General features: G+C 35.5%; 1 protein-coding gene across 3 annotated transcripts in view; it reads left to right on the top strand.

The window, feature by feature from the left end:
* Positions 1 to 24,939, top strand: part of USH2A (usherin) — a 777,259-nt gene that overhangs the window by 591,585 nt on the left and 160,735 nt on the right. For all 3 annotated transcript variants that reach the window (XM_037731607.1, XM_017509227.2, XM_037731606.1), the window contains exons 50-51: positions 3,178 to 3,346; positions 21,650 to 21,868. In XM_037731607.1, coding sequence (XP_037587535.1) covers positions 3,178 to 3,346; positions 21,650 to 21,868 — 388 coding nt within the window. The remainder of the gene's footprint in view (positions 1 to 3,177; positions 3,347 to 21,649; positions 21,869 to 24,939) is intronic.

Here is a 24,939-nt window from a genome sequence, read left to right as displayed (position 1 = left end):
CAATTCTTTTTGTTTCCATTATTTTAAAATAATATGTTTGACATTTGCATTACCCAGTAAGAAGTCGATGAAGAGAGAATAGTTGTATAGGCATGTGAATTAATGATTTAAAGTTTGTCCAATGCAGAAAACAATGTGTTTCATTAAAATAAAAACTAATTCTGGCCAAAAATTGTCATAGTAGTTTAGGTTTGCATATGGATTTTATAAGTTTCAATCCCATAACTTTAGTGGTAAAATCAAAGCTAAGTAGAATAAAACTAGTAAAGATAATGTTTCAATTTAAGTTTATTTGAAAAGATCAAAAGGTAGATGCTCTTAAAATGTCCATATTAAATTAAAATATACTTATGAAAGGGTGAAGAAAAATTAATGGTGTGAAGAAAAAAATGTATTTAATAAAGTATTAACAGCATAATAGTTACCTATGTTTAGGCTAAATTATTTCTAAAATTGCTTCTATCTTTCTTTAAGCTGTGATTTCAGAAACTGCTTTTTCTAACTTTTGAAGAAATTTAATGAAGTTTTGTACCAAATAAATGACTGGTTGGTGTAACATTTCTAAATTCAATGAATGACAAAGAACTGGTTAGTTTAATTTTTAATCAATTTTAAAAGATGATTAAGACGAATCTTCTCTACAAAAAAAAAATCATACAGTTCACCTTTTATAGAAAATGAATGTAAATTGAAGAATAGAGAAGCAAAAAGTTAGCCTTTAGAAAACATGTGTGCAAATTTCACCTCATAGTCTTGAAAAGAAACGTCACATTTGGTTGTTCCTGTAATGCAAATGTCATATATTATTAAAACAAAAAGAGACATACTTTTTAATGATGCCTTAAACAAAGTCTTATTTTTATTGTTGGAATTAAAGAGGCAACACAGGTATTGCAGTAAAAGAGAATAAAGGAAGTCAGTTAAATTATAAGAAAAAATTTGAAAGCTTCTGTTTGGGGCTAGGTACTAAGATACATTTCCTGGCATGAAAGATTGGAAAAAATATATAAACATATATTCTAAATTTATATTTACTTTTTATTGTAAAATTTTAGATAATAAAAAATAGACATCTTTTATTATAAAATAATATATAACAAATATATTTAATAAATTTTATATAAAAATTTTTAGGTGAGTCAAAAAATTAAGATACATCAAAGTAAAAAGATAAATTTTTTTATTACATAATAAAAATTTTATATTAAAAAGACATGTATAAAAATCATTTTAATTTTTGTAATAAAAAGACACAGAGAACAGCATGGGGAACAGCCCTCATGATCCAATCGCCTCCCACTAGGTCCCTCCCTAATACATGGGGATTACAATTCAACATGAGATTTGGGTGGGGACACAGAGCCAAACTGTATGACCAAGTGATGTATCTGGAACTGGTCCAGGAACCACACTTTTTGAGAATCACTGGATTAGAAACATGCTTTTAGAAACCATCGAGCAAGGAAGAGGCCACTTTTTTGAAAATTAGCCACACACAAATTAATTCAAGTTATTGAAATTTTCATTTATGTTGTCTGAGATAACTAACTTGAAGACTGAGTTCAGTTAGGAAGTATTCTGTTTATGGAGAGAATCCCCAAGAGAAACAATTGCTTGCAAAAGTCCCCTTTGGGACCCATCAATAATCTGAACCAGAGTGGCTTAGAAGAACGGCATGTGTTTTACTTGGCTGATGGAGCCTGAGAAAGCATTGATAATGAAAACATAGAAGTGAACCAGTCCTAATGGCCCATCACTTTGAGGAATAATTTCAAAAGAAGGTGAAAAGTACTGGATAAACTTGCTTTTTATCCAGCATTTATCAATATTTATCCAACTGATAAATATTGTACGTGCTTGTGTCCAGAAACGAACTCTATGTGACTGGGACTTTAATAAATGCTTCAAGACCAAAAACAAATGGCAAGATTTTAGGTCACTATAATAAAACAAGAGGTAGGTGCATGCTGTTTTACTTTATCAGCATTCACAAATCCCAAATAAAACACAGAGAATGTTTCTTGCTTAACTTTTAAAATAGGGCATAATTTTGAAATTTACTTTTCACACAGAATATGACATCCAAGGGAGCAGTCACCAAATTTATCCTTTTGATTAGAAAAAAATTGAATCCTTATTGCCAATAACTAAATGAAAGAAATGCATTACAGTTGGTTTAGCAAGGCCACCTGAGGAACCACAATGGTAGACTTTGAATTTAAGAGCTTAACTTCTTTACTTTTAGATAAGTTTTGAAAAATGAGTGAAGTACTAAACTAGTGGCTTTGTTGAAGACTTAGAGATTCTACATTCTACCATTCCTGTGTTGAATTGGTTCAAATGTTGGCACACTTTGGAGGTAGCAATGAAAAAAAAAAAGAGAGAAACGCCTCATAGTGGTTGCTTTTGCCTACCACAGGAAATGCCTAGCCATTTAGTGCAACTTATTCCAGGGAAGAGTTCTGAGGCTACGTATTAGCAACTGTTCATTGTTTCATTTTTTTTTATATACAGTGTGTCAGTCTCTCAGACCTTAAGTGAGTATGCAAATAATTATTTGATTGTTGAAGCACATAATTTTTTTCACAGTTACTAAAGAAAACAGAGTTAAAAGGGCTTTTCAAAATTAATTTCCATATAGATTTCCTTTTTTAAATGTAGTGGCTTATGAGATATGTATATATACACATATACTTGCAAATATTGGACTCTGTTGTGATTGCCTTGTTTGAAGATTGGGTTCATAAATAAGTGATCATACAAATTATAAGAAAAAATCTAATTTACTTTGAAAAAGGATCAATAAGAGACAGTATCCATAGATGTGGTGTTTTAAAATGAATCATTTAAAGAAACATATATATATTAAGGAAATTGTTCATTTAAAATTCTAAACATTTTTACCTCAGCAGCACTGATGTTCAAAAGATAATTCATATTTAGAGTATCATCATAGGACACAAAGAATGGCTGAATACTTCAAAAAACATGTATTCTTTGAAATGACATTTATAAAATTTGAATGATCCTGGAAAACACATTTTTAAACCAATGAAATATGAGTAATAATGTCTCAGATCAATGCCTCATAAGAAAATAATTATATTACATGAGATATAGTGGCATAATATTCTTAACTAAACTGATATCTCTTTAAAACTGATTTCAAACTTTCAGGTTTGTTGTAACGGCGTCCTCTATAACCCCAAGCCTGGCCACCACTGTTGTGAAGAAAAGTATATCCCATTCTTTGTAAATTCTACCAGAGTTTGTTGTGGTGGCCGAATACAAGAGGCACAACCAGATCATCAGTGCTGCTCTGGATATTATGCTAGAATTCTACCAGGTAAGGATTATTTCCAGGTGTACTCAAAAACTTTGGGAATCTGAGAATATAAACAGGTGATTCATGTCAGTGAACTATTTCAAATATCTCCACCACCCCAACAAAAATTGAACCACAAACACATAGGTATTGGCCTGCTTTAAATATTATTTCTTCCTTCTTCTTTGTTAAAATATAAGCAAGGCTAAATATTAGAAAAAGAGAGAACACAGGAATTTATAATATCTACTACAAAAAGAAATAAATCTGGAGATCCTGGTTAACTACTTTTATCTTGTGGCTTTTTTTTTTTTAAATTAACATGATTATATATTTTCACTGTTAAATCTGTGAATTGCTGACTGTTCCACTCCATGAAGCTGTTTCCCACTTCTTCCATTTCTAATATGAACTACACATGCATTGTTCCTGGATAAATTGTTACAGCAAATTTCATTTGTGAGAATTCTAGGCCACTGGAAGTATTCTCTCATCGTTATAAGTCAGGCAAGAGTGGCAAACTGGATTTTTTCCTTCCGTCCTTTTTACCATTAGCCAACTTAGCTAGCTATTTTGCTCCAAATTTCAACTACATAAAACAATGCCTAGTGAATATAATTGGCAATGATGATAATAACGACTGGCCCTTTTTTTTTTTTTTTTGAGACGGAGCCTCACTCTGTTGCCAGGCTGGAGTGCAGTGGCATCTCAACTCATTGCAACCTCCGCCTCGGGGTTCAAGCAATTTTCCTGCCTCAGCCTCCTGAGTAGCCTGTAGTTGTGGGGCTACAGGCACACAACTCCATGCACAGCTAATTTTTGTATTTTTAGTAGAGATGAGGTTTCACCAAGTTCGCCAGGATGGTCTCAATCTCTTGACCTCATGATCCACCTGCCTCAACCTCCCAAAGTGCTGGAATTGCAGGTGTGAGCCACCATGCCTGGCCAACAACTGGCATTTTTAAAGTACCAAGTCTCTCGCAGGCTCCATATTAAAGGCTTTACCTAGGATACCTTATAGAATCTTCACAACTCTGGGAAATTGGTATTTTCTCTGCAGTTTACAAGTAAGGAAACCATTTTGGAGAGGATCAATAACATGTCCAGATTCATAGACGTGAATAGAAGTGGAAGAACTAAAATGTGTATATAGGTATGTCTCCTAAATCTATGCTTTTTTGAGTATTTTACTGCCTCTTTAACCAAAAAGTATCAACATGTGTTGACAATTTTTTTTAAAGGACTATTTCAGACTTCTAAACTCTTCATTACTACCATTGTCAGTTACTATTTACCCTGCACAAGTAATTGAGAATACAAATTTTTTCTGCTACTTAAGTTTGATACTGATATCTCCTTCAAAGAGCAGGAAATGGATATAGGAGAAAGAGAAGAAAACTAAGTTTTGGAGGCCATAGGAAAGCTAAATGTTTTGAGATATCTAGTTTAAGGTGAAATTTATGCCCAACATCTGGTTCAGTGTACTTTGTGTTCTATATAACTATATCCATCCAAGGCATGTGAAATGAGACATTGTCTAACCCAGTGTCTTTTCTGGAAAATACTAGCAAATGTGGAAGGAGTGTAATCACCTAATGGGTTTATTTTGCCCATTGCACAGATATTGCCAATTTACCAAGACAGTGGTATTGCAATAGAGAAAGAAATTAATAAATGCAGAGCCAACTAAGCAGGACAGGAGTTTTTACTCAAAACAACCTCCCAGAAAATTCAAAACCTAAGGTTTTTTTCAGGATAGCTTGGTGAGCATAGGGCTAGGGAATGGGGGATGCTTATAGGGAATGGGGGATGCTTATAAACTTATAGGGAGTCAGAACTGTCTTCTTGCCCTTAGTCAGTTCCTGGATAGGGACTGCAAGATCAGATGAGCCAGTTTATTGGTCTGGGTGATGCTAGCCAGTTCATCAGAATAGAGAGTCTGAAAAATACCTTGAAGTCCAATCTTAGGTTTTACAATAGTGATGTTATCTATGGGAGCAATTGGGAAGGTTAGGAATCATGTGGCCTCTGGTGGCATGAACACCTGATGCATAGTTTCTGTGACTAATTTGTTAGTTTTATAAAGATGTTCTGCTCCCCAAGCAAGGAGTGAGTTTGTTTCAGAAAAGGGCTGTCATCATTGATTTGAAGCTAAACAGTAAACTACATACCTCCCATAGTTATCTTGGCCTATGCCCAGGAATAGACAACGGTAGCTTGGAGACTAGATGGAATTGATTAGGTCAGATATCTTTCACTGTCATAATTTTCCATTGTCAGAATTTTCTTACTGTCATAATTTTTGCAAAGGCGGTTTCAGGTGTACTGATTAAATACTGTTCAAATTTACCCAAGGCAGAGAACCTTCACTCATTATTTTTCCTTACAATTCATAGGAAAAAACGTATGTTTTTATAGCAGTGCTGTCGTTTCTTATTCTCTATGAAAAATATTTCAAAATTAAAAATGTTCTAGTAAACCAGATTTTCCAAGTAAGAAAAAATAAAAATATATATAGAAATAAGGATTTTGTAGAAAACTGTTAAACTTCTTTATGCTACAACTCACAGTGTTAACAATGGATCAAATACTGTTAAATGCTTTACTTTCTCAAAATAACTTACATTTGGGGAGTTTTCATGTATGGTTCATATCTGCCTTTGCTGATAAATAATTGCTATAAAATTATAATTACAGTGATGAGATGGACATTTTGGTTCAATTCCTACCATTCTTCACACCAGTAGACCAAGTTGAGCATGGAACTAAATAATAGTGTTTTCATTTCCACATCACATTAAAAATTTTGATGTTATGATTTGCAAGAAACTATTAAAACTATAAAATATCCTCTGTCCCTTAAAATTAATGAAAAATATTTAGTTACATCTATCACTGCTTCTAACTCAAGAGGCTTGCCAGTGACTCTCAATGTTAACGCAAGTAGTCAGATTTTGAACTGACAGCACAATCTATTTTTGTTAGGTTTCAAAATAAAATTGAACATTTTCCTTAAAAATGAAATAAGTCTTGGAAGCTCAGAAGTTCTCATTGATATTATAAAGCATTTTAATAGTTTTTAGAGCAAGAGTTTTTAAAATATTTATTGTCTGTATATATAAATACATATTTCTTCAGACCTAAAGCATGTTTAATACCTATCAAACTATTTAGCATGTGCCAAATTTTGATTCTTTTTAAGTAGTTCATTTTTCATAGTATTAGAATGCCTACTACGGTGTCAAGAGAAAAGAAAAAAGCAATCTCATGAAATAAAGAGTGTTATGCTCCAGTCATTAATCTCACTGTACCTAAATGAAGAGATTATTTTTGTGACCTCTGTCCTCAGCCCTGAGGTCTTTGTTATCTAGTTTAACACCAGTTGCATTGAAAAAAAACAAAAAAGCACAGTGGCCCCAAATCCTCTTGCAACTAAATGCGAATTAAATCTGATCACTAGTCTGCCAGTTCAAGACCATGGTGGGTATAGGAATTTTGATATTTATAGATTAGTGTAAAATGTTGGTAAATATGTACTTCATTTTTTTCTCATGACTTTCCTCCATAACAAAGACCAGAAGAGAAAAGAATGCTCATTTCTCTCCCTTTTTTATAAATATGCTAATGACCCCAAGTAAATGTTAATGTGGGTCATTCTTTGATAAGAATAACAATTAACTGTTAGACCACATGGTAGTTTTTAGAGAGAAAACATTTTAAGTCTGGCTTGAAATAGATTTATTTTGAGAGGTTAATGAGAAGGTGACTGATCCTTGTATCTTACGCCTAATAGCCCTTTTTTGAGGAAAATAAGTCAGTTTTATTTCTCATCGATATAATCTACATCTTTTTTTTTTTGAAGTCTTTTCTTCTGTCAGTCACTAAATAAGATTCTGAGGGATTCAGTAAAACACTACTAACATATCTAAACCAATTAACATTTGTTATGCTCAAAAGAGACTTTAAAAAAAAGTGTTGGCTTTCCCCAATGTACACATATATACTATGCTTCCTCTAAGCCCATCATTGTCCTAAGTGACGTTTAATTAACTGTTGTTGCTGTGTCCCATGAGACACATTATCTAAAGTTTACCAAAGGGGATATTATGTCTGACTGCGAAGACAAAAAACATGGCAACTACATTTCATCTCAAATAGAATTATTTTAACCAGAGGAACATAACAAATACAGTAACTTTATCGTTTATAATAAGCTCATTGCTCCTTCAGTAGCCTCTGGTAACATCATCATGGAAACTTTTACTAAGTTCCCTGTTACTACAGAGTCCATGTTATAGGATCCTTTCAAATATAATTGACTAAGGCAACTGTCTGGCGAATTCTGGATATTCATATTTTGAGAAAAAAAAAACTGCATATGCCTTGATCCACTGCTGGATATTTACCCTAGAGAAAGGCAAATTTATGTTTACACAAAAACCTGTACATGAATGTTTACAGCAGCTGTATTCATAACTGCCAAAACTTGGAAACAATCCAAATGTCCCTAATTGAGTAAATGGACAAACTGTAGAACAAAGGAATACTACGTAGCAAAAAAAAAAGAAGTATTGATAAATCCCAAGAAGATATCATGCCCAGTAAAAGAAGCCATTCTCAAAAAGCTACAAACTGTGTGACTGAATTTACATTGACATACAATATAAGACAAGCCATAGGTTTGAAGAAAAAAGTGGGCAATTGCCAAATGGATGGGAAGGGAGTATGACTATATAGGAATAGCATGAGGGTGTTCTGAGGGCTGATAAAACTCTTTTGTATCCTGATTGTGTTTCTTTGTTAAAATTCATGGAAGTATGCACCCAGAAAAAAGCAATGATACTGAATAATATTTTTTAAATAAAATGTTTTTTAAAGATTTTGCCTTAGAACTCTATTTCCATTTTACACATAGGGAAAATGGGACATAGAAACATGGCCAACACTCTCAGCTAGCCAAAATAGGAATTTTCATGATTGAATTTTAGATTGAGCCCTTAGAGATGGTGTGTTATATAATAATGTGATGAGTTTGCATGAGTGACTTAACATATTTTTCTCATAAGTTGGTAGAACAGAAAGACAGCGAATATATCTCCATTAAAATTACAATGAAAATTCTTATTTTTAAAAGAAAGCAAAAATATCCTAGTCAGTGATGACTATTTCAGGTAATATTTTACATGATCACATTCTTATGAAAGAATAAGATTTGTGTAGTGTTTCAGTGGTTTGATGCTGAGTAATTAGTGGATAAGATATTAATTCAGGAGTCAAACTGCCTGGCTCCGCATCGATTTCTTTCACTTCTTAGTTGTTTGACCTCCATTGAGTAACTTTAGGAATATTAGTGGGGAATTAATGTTTCTGATGTCCACTGGGCTGCTGAGTTAGAATCCCCAAAGCTTACCCAATCTTTCATATCCAAATATAAAAAAAATGTTTAGTAACTGGGGAGCATATGAGTAAAGGGGGTTAACAGGCCTCCTTTAAATGACAAAGTTTCTGATGAAACAATCCTTGTTTCATAAGGATCCTTTTGATTCTATGAGGCCAAGCAATTCTCTAAGTTGACTTTTAGCAAATGGCCAGGGTAAGTCATAAAGAGCTTCCAAACTTTGGGGAGAAAAAAGACTTTCCGTTTTGCAAAATGTCATACCCTAAAATTTAGGTTCTAGAAAAAGCACTTTGTTCTGACAAAATTGACATTTAGAGACTTTATGCTCATTGTAAGCTACCACTCTTGACAAATAGAGGGAATCAATTTTTCAAGACTATCTGGAGAACATGACAGATGATCATTCACATACTGTATAGCAGTTGAATCTTACAGAGAAAATTAAATATCTCTCAGTTTATTTCCTATTGCTGCTATAGCTCATTACCAGAAACTTTATGACTTAAAATGACACAAACTTATCTTATACATCTCAATATCAAAAGTTTGAAATGGGTTTCTTTGAGCTAAAACTAAGAAGTTAATAACAGCTGGATTCCCTTCTGGAGGAGAAAATCCATTTTCTTGCCTTTTCTACCTTGCAGAGGCTGCTCACATTCTTTGGCTTGTGTACCTCCTCCATTTTACAGGCCAACAATGACCAATTGAGTATTTCTCACATTGTATTATTAAACTTAATTATATCTACTGTCTTCATTCCCCTTTCCCATGTAACATAATATAGTCACAGGTTCCATGGTTTAGGATGTAGATATTTTTGGGAGATCATGTTGTGCTTACCATTGTAAGGTAATGGTTAAGTAATTATGAGAATTAAGAAGGCATTGCTGGAAACACTCGGGGAATAACTGTCACAGATGAAACAAAAAAAGACTGTGAGCCTGAGTGCAAGAATATATGAAAAAAATGCTAAGTATAGATCTACTGCTATAAATTAAGCAGCTACTTCAGGGAGAGGCAGTAGGATGGTATTAACGTTGGGAACTCCAGGGAAATGGGAGAGTGCAATCTTGTTAATGACCTTTAAATCATATATATATATATATATATATATATATATATATATATATATATATACACATACACACACACACACACACACACACACATGCATTTACTTTAAGTTTGGGGGTACATGTGCAGATCATGTAGGATCGTTACATAGGTATACACATGCCATGGTGGTTTGCTGCATCCATCTCCCCATCACCTACATTAGGTATTTTTTCTGATTGTTATTCCCTCCCCAATCCCCTCACCCACTGCTATCTCTCCCCTACCCCCCCCAAACAGGCCCCAGTGTGTGATGTTCCCCTCCCTGTGTCCATGTGTTCTCATTGTTTAACACCCAACTATGATTGAGAATATGTGGTGTTTGGTTTTCTGTTCCTATGTCAGTGTTTTGAGAATGATGGTTTCTAGCTTCATCCATTTCCCTGAAAAGGACATGAACTCATCCATTTTTATGGCTGCATACTATTCCATGGTGTATATATGCCACATTTTCTTTATCCAGTCTATCATTGATGGGCATTTGGGTTGATTCCAAGTCTTTGCTATTGTAAACAGTGCTGCAATTAACATACATGTGCATGTGTCTTTATAATGGAACGATTTATAATCCTTTGGGTATATACCCAGTAATGGGATTGCTGGGTGAAATAATATTTCTATTTCTAGATCCTTGAGAAATTGCCACACTGTCTTCCACAATGGTTGAACTAATTTCCATTCCCACCAAAAGTGTAAAAGCGTTCCTATTTCTCCACATCCTCTCCAGCATCTGTTGTCTCCAGATTTTTTTAATGATTGCCATTCTAGCTGGCATGAGATGGTATCTCAATGTGGTTTTGATTTGCATTTCTCTAATGATCAGTGATGATGAGCATTTTTTCATATGTTTGTTGGCCACATAAATGTCTTCTTTTGAAAAGTGTCTGTTTATTTCTTTTGCCCACTTTTTGATGGGGTTGTTTGTTTTTTCTTGTAAATTTGTTTTAGTTCTTTGTAGATTCTGGTTATTAGCCCTTTGTCAGATGGGTAGCTTGCAAAATTTTTTCCCATTCTGTTGGTTGCTGGTTCACTCTAATGATTGTTTCTTTTGCTGTGCAGAAGCTCTTAAGTTTAATCAGATCCCATTTGTCTCTTTTGGCTTTCGTTGCCATTGCTTTTGGTGTTTTAGTCATGAAGTTCTTGCCTATGCCTATGTCCTGAATGGTTTTCCATAGGTTTTCTTCTAGGGTTTTTACGGTGTTAGGTCTTATGTTTAAGTCTTTAATCCATCTGGAGTTAATTTTAATGTAAGCTGTCAGGAAAGGGTCCAATTTCAGCTTTCTGCACATGGCTAGCCAGTTTCCCCAACACCATTTATGAAACAGGGAATCCTTTCCCCATTGTTTTTCTCAGGTTTGTCAAAAATCAGATGGCTGTAGATGTGTGGTGTTACTTCCAAGATGTCTGTTCTGTTCCATTCGTCTATATCTCTGTTTTGGTACCAGTACCATGCTATTATGATTGCTGTAGCCTTGTAGTATAGTTTGAAGTCAGGTAGTATGATGCCTCCAGCATTGTTCTTTTTGTTTAGGATTGTCTTGGCTATACAGACTCTTCTTTGGTTCCACATGAAGTTTAAAGTGATTTTTTCCAGTTCTGTGAAGAAGGTCAATGGTAGCTTGATGGGGATAGCACTGAATCTATAAATTACTTTGGGCAGTATGGCCATTTTCATGATATTCATTCTTCCTAACCATGAGCATGGAATGTTTTTCCTTCTGTTTGTGTCCTCTCTTATTTCCTTGAGCAATGGTTTGTAGTTCTCCTTGAAGAGGTCCTTCACCTCCCTTGTTAGTTGTATCCTAAGTATTTTATTCTCTTTGTTGCAATTGTGAACAGGCATTCAGTCATGATTTGGCTCTCTGTTTGTCTGTTATTGGTGTATAGGAATGCTTGTGATGTTTGCATATTGATTTTGTATCCTGAGACTTTACTGAAGTTGCTTATCATCTTAAGGAGATTTTGGGCTGAGACTATGGGGTCTTCTAAATATACAATCATGTTGTCTGCAAATAGAGACAATTTGACTTCCTTTTTTCCTAATTGGATACCCTTTATTTCTTTTTCTTGCCTGATTGCTCTGGCTAGAACTTCCAATACTAAGTTGAATAGGAGTGGTGAGAAAGGGCACCTTTGTCTAGTGCCAGTTTTCCAAGGAAATGCTTCCAGTTTTTGCCCATTCAGTATGATATTGGCTGTGGGTTTGTCCTAAATAGCTTTTATTATTTTGAGATATGTTCCATCAATACCTAGTTTATTGAGAGTTTTTAGCGTTAATGGCTGCTGAATTTTGTGGAAGGCCTTCTCTGCATCTATTGAGATAATCATGTGGTTTTTGTCTTTGATTCTGTTGATTTGATGGATTACATTTATAGATTTGTGTATGTTGAACCAACCTTGCATCCCCGGGATGAAGCCAACTTGATCATGATGGATAAGCTTTTTGATGTGCTGTTGCATTCAGTTTGCCAGTATTTTATTGAAGATTTTTGCATCTATGTTCATTATGGATATTGGCCTGAAATTTTCTTTTTTAGTTTTGTCTCTGACAGGTTTTGGTATCAGGATGATGTTGGTCTCATAAAATAAGTTAGGGAGGATTCCCTCTTTTTGTATTGTTTGGAATAGTTTCAGGCGGATTGGTACCAGCTCCTCTTTGTACATCTGGTGAATTCAGCTGTGAACCCATCTGGACCTGGACTATTTTTGGTTGGTAGGCTATTAGTTGCTACCTCAACTTCAGACCTTGTTATCGGTCTATTCAGGGATTCAACTTCTTCCTGGATTAGTCTTGGAAGATTGTAAGTGTACAGGAATGTATCCATTTCTTCTGGGTTTACTGGTTTATATGCATAGAGGTGTCTGTAGTAATCTCTGATGGCAGTTTGTATTTCTGTGGAATCGGTGGTGGTATCCCCTTTATTGTTTTTTATTGTATTTATTGTCTGGCTGGCAGTCTGTCTATTTCGTTGATCTTTTCAAAAAAAACCAGCTCCTGGATTCATTGATTTTTTTGAAGGGTTTTTTGTGTCTCTATCTCCCTCAGTTCTGCTCTGATCTTAGTTATTTCTTGTCTTCTGCTAGCTTTTGAATTTGTTTGATCTTGCTCCTCTAGTTCTTCTAATTGTGATGATAGGGTGTCAATTTTAGGTCTTTCCTCACTTCTCATGTGGGTAGTTACTGCTATAAAGTTCCCTCTAGACACTGCTTTAAATGTGTCCCAAAGACTCTGATATGTTGTATCTTTGTTCTCATTGGCTTTGAAGACCATCTTTATTTCTGCCTTCATTTCATTATTTCCAGTAGTCATTCAGGAGCAACGTGTTCAGTTTCTATGTAATTGTGCAGTTTTAAGTGAGTTTCTTAATCCTGAGTTCTAATTTGATTGCACTGTGGTCTGAGAGATGCTTGTTATGATTTCTGTTCTGCATTTGCTGAGGAGTGATTTACTTCCAATTACATGGTCAATTTTAGAGTAAGTGCAATGTGGTGCTGAGAAGAATGTATATTCTGTGGATTTGGGATGGAGAATTCTGTAGATGCCTATTAGGTCTGCTTGCTCCAGATCTTAGTTCAAGTCTTGGATATCCTTGTTAATTTTCTGTCTCATTGATCTGTCTAATATTGATAGTGGAGTGTTAAAGTCACCCACTATTATTGTGTGGGAATCAGTATCTTTGCAGGCTGTTAAGAACTTGTTTTATGTATCTGGGTGTTCCTGAATTGGGTGCATATATATTTAAGATAGCTAGCTCTTCTTGTTGTATTGATTATGTAATGCTCTTCTTTGTCTCTTTTGATCTTTGTTGGTTCAAAGTCTGTTTTATCAGAGATTAGAATTGCAACCCCTGCTTTTTTTTGCTGTCCCTTTGCTTGGTAAATCTTCCTCCATCCCTTTATTTTGAGTCTAAGTGTTTCTTTGCATATGAGATGGGTCTCCTGAATACAGCACACTGATGGGTCTTGACTCTTTAACCAATTTACCAGTCTGTCTCTTTTGATTGGGGCATAGCCTATTTACATTTAAGGTTAATATTATTATGCATGAATTTGATCCTGTCATTTTGATACTAGCTGGTTGTTTTGCCTGCCAATTTGTACAGTTATTTCATTGTGTCGATGGTCTTTACCGTTTGATACATTTTTGCAGTGGCTGGTACTGGCTTTCCTTTCCATGTTTAGTGGTTCTTTCAGGAACTCTTGTAAGGCAGGCCTGGTGGTAACGAAATATCTCAGCAATTGCTTGTCTCTAAAGGATTTTGTTTCTCCTTCACTTATGAAGCTTAGTTTAGCTGGATGTGAAATTCTGGGTTGAAAGTTCTCTTCTTTAAGGATGTTGAATATTGGCCCCCACTGTCTTTTGGCTTGTAGAGTTTCTGCCAAGAGATCTTCTGTGAGTGCGATGGGCTTTCCTTTGTGGGTAACCTAACCTTTCTCTCCGGCTATCCTTAGCATTTTTTCCTTCATTTCAACCCTGGTGAATCTGATGATTATGTGCCTTGGGTTGCTTTTCTTGAGTAATATCTTGGTGGTGTTCTCTGTATTTCCTGAATTTGAATGTTGGCCCACTTTGTTAGGTTGGAAAAGTTCCCCTAGATAATATCCTGAAGAGTGTTTTCCAGCTTGGCTTTATTCTCCCAGTCTTATTCAGGTACACTTATCAAACGTAGATTTGGTCTTTTCACATAATCCCATATTTCTTGGAGGCTTTATCACTTCTTTTTACTCTTTTTCTCTTACCTTGCCTTCTCATTTTATTTCACTGAGTTGGTCTTCAATCTCTGATATCCTTTCTTCTGCTTGATCAATTCAGCTATTGGAACTTGTGGTTCGCAGAGTTCTTGTGCTGTGTTTTTCAGCTCCATCAAGTCATTTATGTTCTTCTCTAAGCTAGTTATTCTAGTTAGCATTTTGTCTAACCATTTTTCGAGGTTTTTAGTTTTTTTGCATTGGGTTAGAATATGCTCCTTTAGCTTAGAGGAGTTTGTTATTACCCACCTCCTGAAACCTGCTTCTGTCAATTCGTCAAACTCATTCTCCATCTAGTTTTGTTCCCTTGCTGGTGAGGAGTTGTGATCCCTTGGAGGAGAAGAAGCATTCTGGTTTTTTGGTGATTTTGGCCTTTTTGCACTGGTTTCTTCCCATCTTTGTGGATTTTTGAAGTTGGGACTTTCGGATAGGGTCTCTGAGTGAATGTCCTTTCTGTTGATGTTGAAGCTATTTCTTTCTGTTTTTTAGTTTTCCTTCTAACAAATAGGCCCCTCTGCTGCAGGACTGCTAGAGGTCCACTCTGGACCCTGCTTGCCTGGGAATCACCCATGAGGGTACAGAACAGCAAGAATTGCTGCCTCTTTCTTCCTCTGGCAGCTTCGTCCCAGAAGGGTACCTGCCAGATGTCAGTCAGAGCTCTCCTGTATGAGGTGTCTCTTTGGATATATGGGGGTCAGGGAGCCACTCTGTCTCTTGTCAGAGCCCAAGTGCTGTGCTCAGAGCTCTGTTGCTCCCTTCAGAGCTACTGGGCAGGGACGTTTAAGTCTGCTGGAGTGGAACTCACAACCGTCCCTTTTCCCAGGTGCTCTGACCTGGGAAGGTGGGGCTTTGTTTATAAGTCCCTGAGGGGCTGCTGCCTTTTATCAGAGATGTCCTGCCCAGCAAGGAGGGAGTCTAGTCACAGTCTGCCTGCAGAGGCCTTGCTGAGCTGCTGTTGGCTCCACCCAGCTGCTGTGTAAACTTCCTTGCGATTTCATTTACACAGTCAAGGTTAGAACTGCCTCAGTAATGGTGGAAGCTGCTCCCCCGCAGCTAGCTCGACTGTCCCAGGTTAAGTTCAAGCTGCTGTGCTGGCTGCGAAAATCTCAAGCCAGTGGGTTTCAGTTTGCTGGTCTTTGTGTTGGTGGGACCTGCTGAGCCAGATCACTTGTTCCCTGGCCTTCAGTCCCCTTTTTTTCAGGGGACTGGGTGGTTCTGTCTCACGGGCATTCCAGGCACCAGCTAGAATGGCCACCCAGTTTTTTGCTGAAAACCCACGGCTCTAGCTACATTGGCCACTCTGTTTTGTGCTGGAAACTGCGGGCTGGTGTTTTTGGCACTGACGGGAATCTCCTTTTCTATAGGCTGTAAAGACTGTGGGAAAAGTGCAGTATCTGAGCCAGAGTGCCGGAGTTTCTGGAAAAGTCCCCGATGACCTCCCTTGGGTAGGAGAGGAAGTCCTCCAGCCCTTTGAACTTCCCGGGTGGGGCCCACCCTGCCTTGATTTGCCCTCCTTGGGCTACACCTACTGTCCAACCAGTTCCATTGAGATGAACCTGGTATCTCTGTTGAAAATGTGGAGATCATTTGCCTTCTGTGTCATTCTCACTGGGAAGTGAGCTCTGGAGCTGTTCCTATTCAGCCTTCTTGGTGGCTCTCCAGACTGACCCTAAAATCCTGTACAAAGTGGCACACAAATCTTTTATCATTTTAATAGAGTGAACAGTGAACTACAAGGACTGGTACAGGGGATAATGAGATATTATGCCAAGTGAGGTAACTTTTTGGAGGTATGTAGATACAATGGACCAAGTTATTAAATACTATCCTTTTTTAGTAGACTTTGGGCTAGTTTCAAGAAATGCATAGACAGATTGATTGATATCTTTAAGGGATTAGCATCCTTTATGAATGCCACATCTGAGCAGTTTTTGCCCCAAAGGATCTTGGAGACACATTCAAAGTCAGAAATATTGATCACAAAGGCATCAGGTAATTAGCTTGTGCCATCACCAAATTATAGATCAGGCATTCTTCTCCTGGGAATTACAGAAAGAGGCTTTCAGGTCCACATTTATGCTGGTGTTTCATTTACAAAGTGGATCTCTTCTCAACAGATGCACTGAAGTGGAATTACTAAACAAAAAAATGTGTTGATTCAAGAGAAAGGAAAGAAAAATAAAGGCAGAATCTGAAAATAATTTTTAATTTCTACCACTGAGACATTTGATTATTACTAGGAAGGGATGATGGAAATTTACAAGGGGTTTTGATAGATAATATACTCCTCAGTATCAACCTTCTGTTTTTACAATTGCATAGAACTCTTTCTATGTCAAGGGCAGTTATGGATAGATGAGAGCAGCTACTTTCACAGAGAGGTGCTGCTTGGTCAAAGTTTGTCCTTTTCCTTTTTTGACTGCATCTTTCTAAGATACACTAATAAGGGCAGAGTAGGTGTTCTCCCAGTGTTCCTTACAATATTGATGGCTGTTTTTGTGTAGACTAGACACAGGAGTGTCTTCATTCTTGGCTTTATCTCAAAAGCTATTAATGTGGTCTGATTTTTTTTTCTTTTTTCTGAGTCAAAGAATCTTCTAAGTGCCTAGCAATCTCATGTAATTTAGAGAGAGGGGACAATCTATTGCCTTATCTTCTGTTTTCTGGGAAGTCGTGATATCTTCTTCATCCTTCTTGAGACTAGAGAATTCTGGAAGGTGGTAGTTAAGTGGTCTCTGAAACCAGGCATGCTTTTATTTTTTCCTTGTTTATAGTACTTTTTATGGTAAAATATACGTAACATAAAATTTATCATTTTAACCATTTCCTAGCCACATAATTCAGTGGCATTGAATACATTCACATTGTTGTACAATCATTACCACCATCTATCTCCAGAACTCATCTTCTCAAGCTGAAACTGTTCCCATTGGGCACTAACTTTTCACTCTCCCTTATCTTCAACCCTTGGAAACTACCATTCTGTTTTGGTCTCTATGAATTTGACTAACATGGGTACCTAGTATAATTGGAATTACACAATATTTGTCTTTTTGTGTCTGGTTTATTTCACTTAGCACATTTTCAAGGATCATTCATGTTGTAGTATGTGTCAGGATTTTATTCCTTTTTAAGGCTGAATAATGTCTCATTGTATGTATATAACACTTTTTGTATTCATTTATTCATCAGTGGACATTTGAGTTATTTCTGTCTAGTGACTATTATGGTTAAAGCTGCTATGAACATTGGTGTACAAATGCACAAATTTCTGTTCAATTTCCTGTTTTCTATTATTTTGGACTTATACCCAGAAGTGGAATTCCTGGATCATATGTTAATTCTATGTTTAATTTTCTTTTTAAGAACTGCCATACTGTTTTGTGGAACATTTTAAGATTTTATTTTCCCAACAACAGTGCACAAGTGTGCCAATTTCTCTATATTCTTGCGGATATTTGTTATTTTATGTTTTTTATAACTATCCTAATGATTATGAAGTGGTATCTCATTGTGGTTTTGATTTGCATTTCCCTAGTTATTACTAATATTGAGCATATTTTCATGTGTTTATTGGCTATTTGTATATCTTCTTTAAAAAATGCCTATTAAAGTTATTTGCTCATTTTTAAAATAAGGTCATTGTTTTATGCTGTTGAGTTATAGAAGTTCTTTATACATTTTGGATGCTACTTACATATCAAATACATAATTTTAATGTATTTCCTCATGAGTTGGCTTTTCACTTTGTTGATAATATTCTTTGATGTTAAAAAGTTATTAATATTAATTATGATTAATCTAATTCATCTTTTTCCTTTATTGCTTGTGCTTTCAGTGTCATCGCCAAGAAATCATTGACAGAGCCAATGTCATACAATTTCCCCTTTGCTTTTTTCTAACAATTTTAAGTTTTAGCTTTTATGTCTAGATCTTTGATCCATTTTGAGTTAGTTTTGGTATATGATATTAAACAAAGGTTCAATATCATTCTTTGGCATGTGGATATTCAACTTTTCCAACATTAGTTTTTTCTTAAGAAAAAAAAAGGTCCTTTCCCCATTGAATGGTCTTGGTACCCTTGTTGAAAATCATTTGCCCGTATATGCAAGGGTTCATTTTTAGGATCTCTGTTCTATCCCATTGATCTATATGTCTGTCTTTGTACCAGTAATACACTTTTGATTACTGCAACTCTCTAGTAAATTTTGAAATCAGGAAGTGTGAGATCTCCAACTTTGTTCTTTTTCAATGTTGCTTTGACTATTTGGAGTTTCTTGAGATTCCATATGAATTTTTTAATGGCTTCTATTTCTGCAAAAAGCATTGGCGTTTTAATAGGGATTGCATTGAATCTGTAGATCACTTGAGTAGTATTGGCACCTTAACGATATTAAGGCTTTGATCCATAAACTTGGGATGTTCTTTCTTTTGGTTGTCGTCTTTAATTTCTTTCAACAACATTTTGTAGTTTTTCAGTCTTTCACTTTCTTGGTAAGCTCATTCTTAAGTATTTTATTTTGTTGATGTTATTGTAAATGAAATTATCTTATTAATTTTACTTTCAGATTTTCATTCTTAGTGTATAGAAATATACGTGATTTTTCTGTGCTGATTTTGTATCCTGCTATTGTGCTGAATTTGTTTATTAGTTGTAACAGGTTTTTTTTTTGTATTTTTAGGATTTTCTACATATAAAATTACATCTTCTACAAGAACAGATAATTTAACTTCTTCCTTTTCAGTTGGATGCCTTTTTTTTTTTTTTTTTTTTGTTTATTTTTTTATTAGTTGTAACTTTTTTTTTTTTTTTTTTTTAAGAATCTTTAGAGTTTTCTCTATATGACAACATGCTGTCTGAGAACAGAGATAGTTTTACTTCTTCCCTTTTAATTTAGATCCCTTTTATTTCTTTCTCTTGCCTAATTGATCTAGCTATAATATCCAATATTATGTTGAATACTAGTGGTGAAGGGTAGCATCCTTGTCTTATTCCAGATTTTAGAGGAAAAGTTTTTAGACTTTCACTGTTGGGTATGACATTAGGTGTAGTTTTTTCTCATATACCCTTGATTATGTTGAGGTAGTTTTCATCTATTCTTATTTTACTGAATGGATTTATAATGAATACAAGAGGTTGAATTTTGTCAAATATTTTTTCTACATCAACTGAAATAATCACATTTCTTTTTTTTTCTTTATTCTATTGATATAATGTGTTACATTTATTAATTTTCATATATTGACCCATCCTGGTATTCCAGGAATAAATCCATTTGGAATGTTGCACAATCATTTTAATGTGCTTTTGAATTCAATTTGTTACTTTTTTGTTGAAGATTTTTGCACCAGTCCAATATGAGCTACTGATTTTAACTTTTTTCTTGTATTCTCTGTCTGGTAAATTGTATGTTTCTAATAATTTGTTCATTTTATCTAGTGAGATGGATTTTTGACCAATAAATTTGGACAGAAAAGATCTCAAGGATAGCTGCTAGGAGTTATTGTTCTATTTTTTATACTCCTTATATATCTAAGTATAGTTAAATATTGTCCCGTATTTTTATATCATTTTGGTAAACAATTCATCTTACTTTTACTAAACAAATTTTAGGATATGCAGGGCTCAGAAAAAGGTGAACTAATTGAAAACAAGAAGTCCAGGACTACAGATCCCTAAGTCAGTCCTAAATTCTTCAGTGGATTTGTGCCATTTCTTAAGAAAGCTTGACAAGTCATTAATTGGATTATAGAAATCTTACCTGGACCATGGTTGAAGGCCATAAGACCCACGAGATTGGTGATCATACTTACATACCTTGTAAGATATAATGAAGAGATACTGTCTGGGGGAAATGATATGTTCAAGAAGGAGTGGTAGAGAAAAGGGAAGACGGTCTGTGGAAAGAAGAGGAGGAGCAGGGCAGGAGAGAGAAGGAAGTCAGGGTTTGCAGGGCCATGAGGGAAGCCAGCCACAGTTGGGTCATGAGACAGAGAAGACAAATGAAGCTTGGATTTCAGATCCACCAAATTTTTTTTAGTTCTTTCAAAGGTATGAAGCCATTTACAAAATGTTCTCTCTTTTACAGTTGTCTCCCTACCAAACAAACAAACAAGCTAACTATTGGTATTTAGAATATTTGAGTCCTTTAATCTTAAGGTACCAGGCAAAAGATTATCTAATTCTGTTTTTTGTTTGTTTGCTTGTTTTGTTGTTTAGATATGTTCAGGCTGGAGGTCAGTGAAGCAATCTCAGCTTACTACAAACTCTGCCTCCTGCCTCCCAGGTTCAAGCAACTCTCATGCCTCATCTTCCCAAGTAGCTAGGACCACAGGCATGAATCACCAGGCCTGGCTAATTTTTTTATTTTTAGTAGAGACAGGGTTTCACCATGTTTGCCAGGTTGGTCTCGAACTCCTGGCCTCAAGTTATCCACCCACCTCAGCCTCCCAAAGTGCTGGATTGCAGGCGTAAGCCACCATGCCCAGTTGATTGTCTTATTCTTACCCCAGGTTTCCAAGACTATCATGTGAAGAGAAATGTAGTAAAATTCAGTGTCTGGCATAGCCCAGAAAAGCACTAGTACACTGATTTAAATATAGTATTTTTACCTCCTCTCATGTAATTAACCTTCCCAATGGGAGTATTTTCTTTGGTTGCACAAATATAGTTTAGTTAAGGAAATTATAATCATAGGCAATAACAATTTATCAATAGTTGGTTTTTGAATCTACTTTCCAAAAGAAAATAACACAAAACAAAAAAGTATTCTTAGATGTTTTTCTATAATGCCACATAATCCACGTCACCAGACCTGATAATGAGGAAATAGGCAACATAGGCTTACCTGTAAGTTACCGTCTGTGTATCTGAGCTGACACTCATGTTTATACACAAAAATTTTGGAGTCATTTGGAAATTTTGCAACTCCAATATGATATTATTCTCTCTAATAATTCTGTCAATCAGTTGGAATCTGCAAGATGATTGTGATAAAAGTTGATTGTCAGTCATAGCATATTTTTTAACTGATGTAATGATTATTATTGTCCTAAATTGACAGGTGAAGTATGCTGTCCAGATGAACAGCACAATCGGGTTTCTGTTGGCATTGGTGACTCCTGCTGTGGCAGAATGCCGTACTCCACCTCAGGAAAGCAGATTTGCTGTGCTGGGAGGCTTCACGATGGCCATGGCCAGCAGTGCTGTGGCGGACAGATTGTGAGCAAAGATTTAGAGTGTTGTGGTGGAGAAGAAGGAGTGGTGTACAATCGCCTTCCAGGTAAGGGGCCCAAGTCTACTTTCAGTAGATAGAGGATGTGAGAAGCAGGGAGAGTGAGAAATTTGCCCTAGAAATAAAACAGATAAGTAATTAAAGCTCACATTGGTTATATCTAATATAATAATCAGGAACATATTGTTTAATACAAAAAAATGTAATCTCCCAGTTTTTATGTGTATCTCATGTATTTCAGAAAAGGACATCAATTTTTTTTCCTCTTGAAAAGGTCATGTCCACCAAAAGAAATCCCACACATGAATACATTGGTTCTGAATGAAAAGAATATTTCCTAGTAAATAGTATATAAAATTATTACAAAGATATTGTGTTATAATTCTTTCACTCTCTTATTCTACTGTATTAAATAAGCTGCCACTAATATTAATAACAATGAGTATCATTGAATGAATACTAACAGACAGTGTACCAATATTTTATACATTGTTACCTCAAATAATCTTCACAATAATCTTACGTGATAGATACTATTAATTATCTGCATTTTAAAAATAAACAAACTGAAGTTCAGTCATTAGACAGTAGACATTAGTCTCTGCTTGCTAAATATCACACAGTCAGATCCAGATTTTGGGAGACCTCACACTTATGTAATTGGAGATGGGGTTTTTAAAGACAAGAAAATTAAAATATGAAGACAATGTTCACAGTATCTTCACCAGGCGTAGATTCCATCTCAAGAAGCCACTTTCTTTTCTCCTCCCTAAGAAGCAACTCATCTGTTAGTTTTATGATGATATTGTGGCAGTTCAATTACCTCTTCAGGCTCCTCTTCTAGTTCAAGTTCTCCTAGCATTTGCACCACATCTACAGTTATTTCTTTCCATTTTGAGTCTTGAACCCCTCAGTCATCCATGAGGGTTGAAATCAACGTCTTCTAAACTACTATTAATGTTGATATTTTTACTTCCTCCCATGAATGGTGAATATTCTTAATAGCGTCTAGAATGGTGAATCCTTTCTAGATTTTCAATTTACTTTGCCCTTATCCATCAGAGGAATTACTTTCTATGGCAGCTAGCCTTATAAAATGTATTTTTTAAATAATAAAACTGGAAAGTCAAAATGACTGTTTGACCCATAGGCTGCCAAATAGATTTTGTGTTAATGGGCATGTAAACATGACTCTTCTTGTCTGTTTCCATCAGAGCTCTTGAGTGACCAGATGCATTGTCAGTATTAATATTTTTAAAATCATTTTTCTTCTGAGCAGTAGGTCTCAATAATGAACTTAAAATACATAGTAAACCATATTGTAAACAGGTATGGGATCATACAGCCTTTTTTGTTCCATTTACAAGCACAGGCAGAATAGAGTTAACATAACTATTTTAAGGGCCCTAGAATTTGTGAAGTGGTCAATAAGCATGGGCTTCCACTTAAAGTCACCAGCTGCTTTAATCCCCCAACAAAAGAGTCAGACTGTCCTTTGAAACTTTGAAACCAGGCGTTGACTTTTTCTCTCTACCTATGAACGTTCTAGTTGGCATCTTCTTCTAGTATTAGGCTATTTCATCCATATTGAAGATCTGTTGTTTAGTGTAGCTACCTGCATCAGTGATCTTACGTAGGTCTTCTGGGTAACTTGATGCAGCAGTTTCTACATCAGCGCCTGCTGCTTCACCTTGCACTTTTATGTTACGGAGATGGCTTTTTTTCCTTAAACCTCATCAACTTCTGCTAGCTTCCAACTTTTCTTCTGAAGCTTCCTCACCTCCCTCAGCCTTCATAGAATTGAAGAGAGTAAGAGCCTTGCCTGGACTAGGCTTTGGCATAAGAGAATGTCGTGGCTGGTTTGATCTTCTATCCAGACCACTCAAAGTTTCTTCATATCAGCAATAAGGCTGTTTCACTTATCATTCGTGTGTTGACTGGAATAGCACTTCTCATTTTCTTCAAGAACTGTGCCTTTGCATTTATAACTTGACTAACTGTTGGGCTTAAGAGGTCTAGATTTTGGCTTATCTCAGTTTTCAACATGCCTTCCTCAATAAAGTTTAATTTTATTCCTAGCTTTTGATCTAAAGTGAGAGCCGTGAGACTCTTCCTTTTGCGTGAACACTTAGAGGCCATTGTAAGGGTATTAATTTGGCCTCATTTCAATATTGCTATGCCTCAGAGAATAGGAAGGCCTGAGGAGAGGGAGAAAGATAAGGGAACAGCTGATCTGTAAAGCAGTCAGAACACACAGGACACTCATCAACTAAGCTTTCCATCTTACATGGGCAACGTTCATGACTTGCTAAAACAAATTATAATAAAGACATCAAAGGTCATTGAGCACAGATCACCATAACAAATATAATAATAATAAAGTTTAAATACTGTAAGAATCAAAATGTGACACAGGGACACAAAGTGAGCACATGCTATTGGAAAATTGGCACCAGTAGACTTGCTTGATGCAGTGTGGCCACAAAACTTCAATTTGTTAAAAATGCAGTATCTGCAAAATGCAGTAAATCAAAGTACAATAACATGAGGTATGCCTGTGATGCTAAACTACTATGTGCCTTATAAATTCTCATTTTCTAATATGTGCACGGTAGAGTTTCTCAGAGGATACATGATGTGATTTGCAGCAGATCGAATGCAGAATCAGAAAGAAAATTAAATTGCCTTCTCTTACACTGAACAATTAAAAAGCTTGCAAGAATGTAACAATGTCATTCTTCTCACTATTTTTAATTTGAAAAATATATTTTTCATAAATATGTTATGGATTTATTTTTATATTTAAATGCATAAATAAATATTTCAAAAATTTCTGCCAAAAGTTTTAACACAGTATATATCAACAGATAAAACCCATATAAACAAAAGATATTTGGGGTCCTCAATAATTTGTAAGAGTATAAAAGGATCCTGAGACCATAATTTGAGAACCTCTGCTTAAAAGCATAGTAATGTCTATTAGAAGATTATAGCAGTTAGTTATCCTGTGCTATGACTAACCAGTTGAATACCTCCTCCTTTAGATGGAGTAGCTAATAACAGATCTTGTAAAGGTAGAACCAAGGCGGCAGGGAGGATACAAAAGTGTTACCCCCTGT

This window comes from Cebus imitator, unplaced genomic scaffold (assembly GCF_001604975.1).
Source record: "Cebus imitator isolate Cc_AM_T3 unplaced genomic scaffold, Cebus_imitator-1.0 Scaffold411, whole genome shotgun sequence".
In the NCBI taxonomy this organism is placed as follows: Eukaryota; Metazoa; Chordata; class Mammalia; order Primates; family Cebidae; genus Cebus; species Cebus imitator.
The sequence above is the reverse complement of the archived record's forward strand: the minus strand, read 5'-3'. Positions and strand labels throughout refer to the sequence as shown.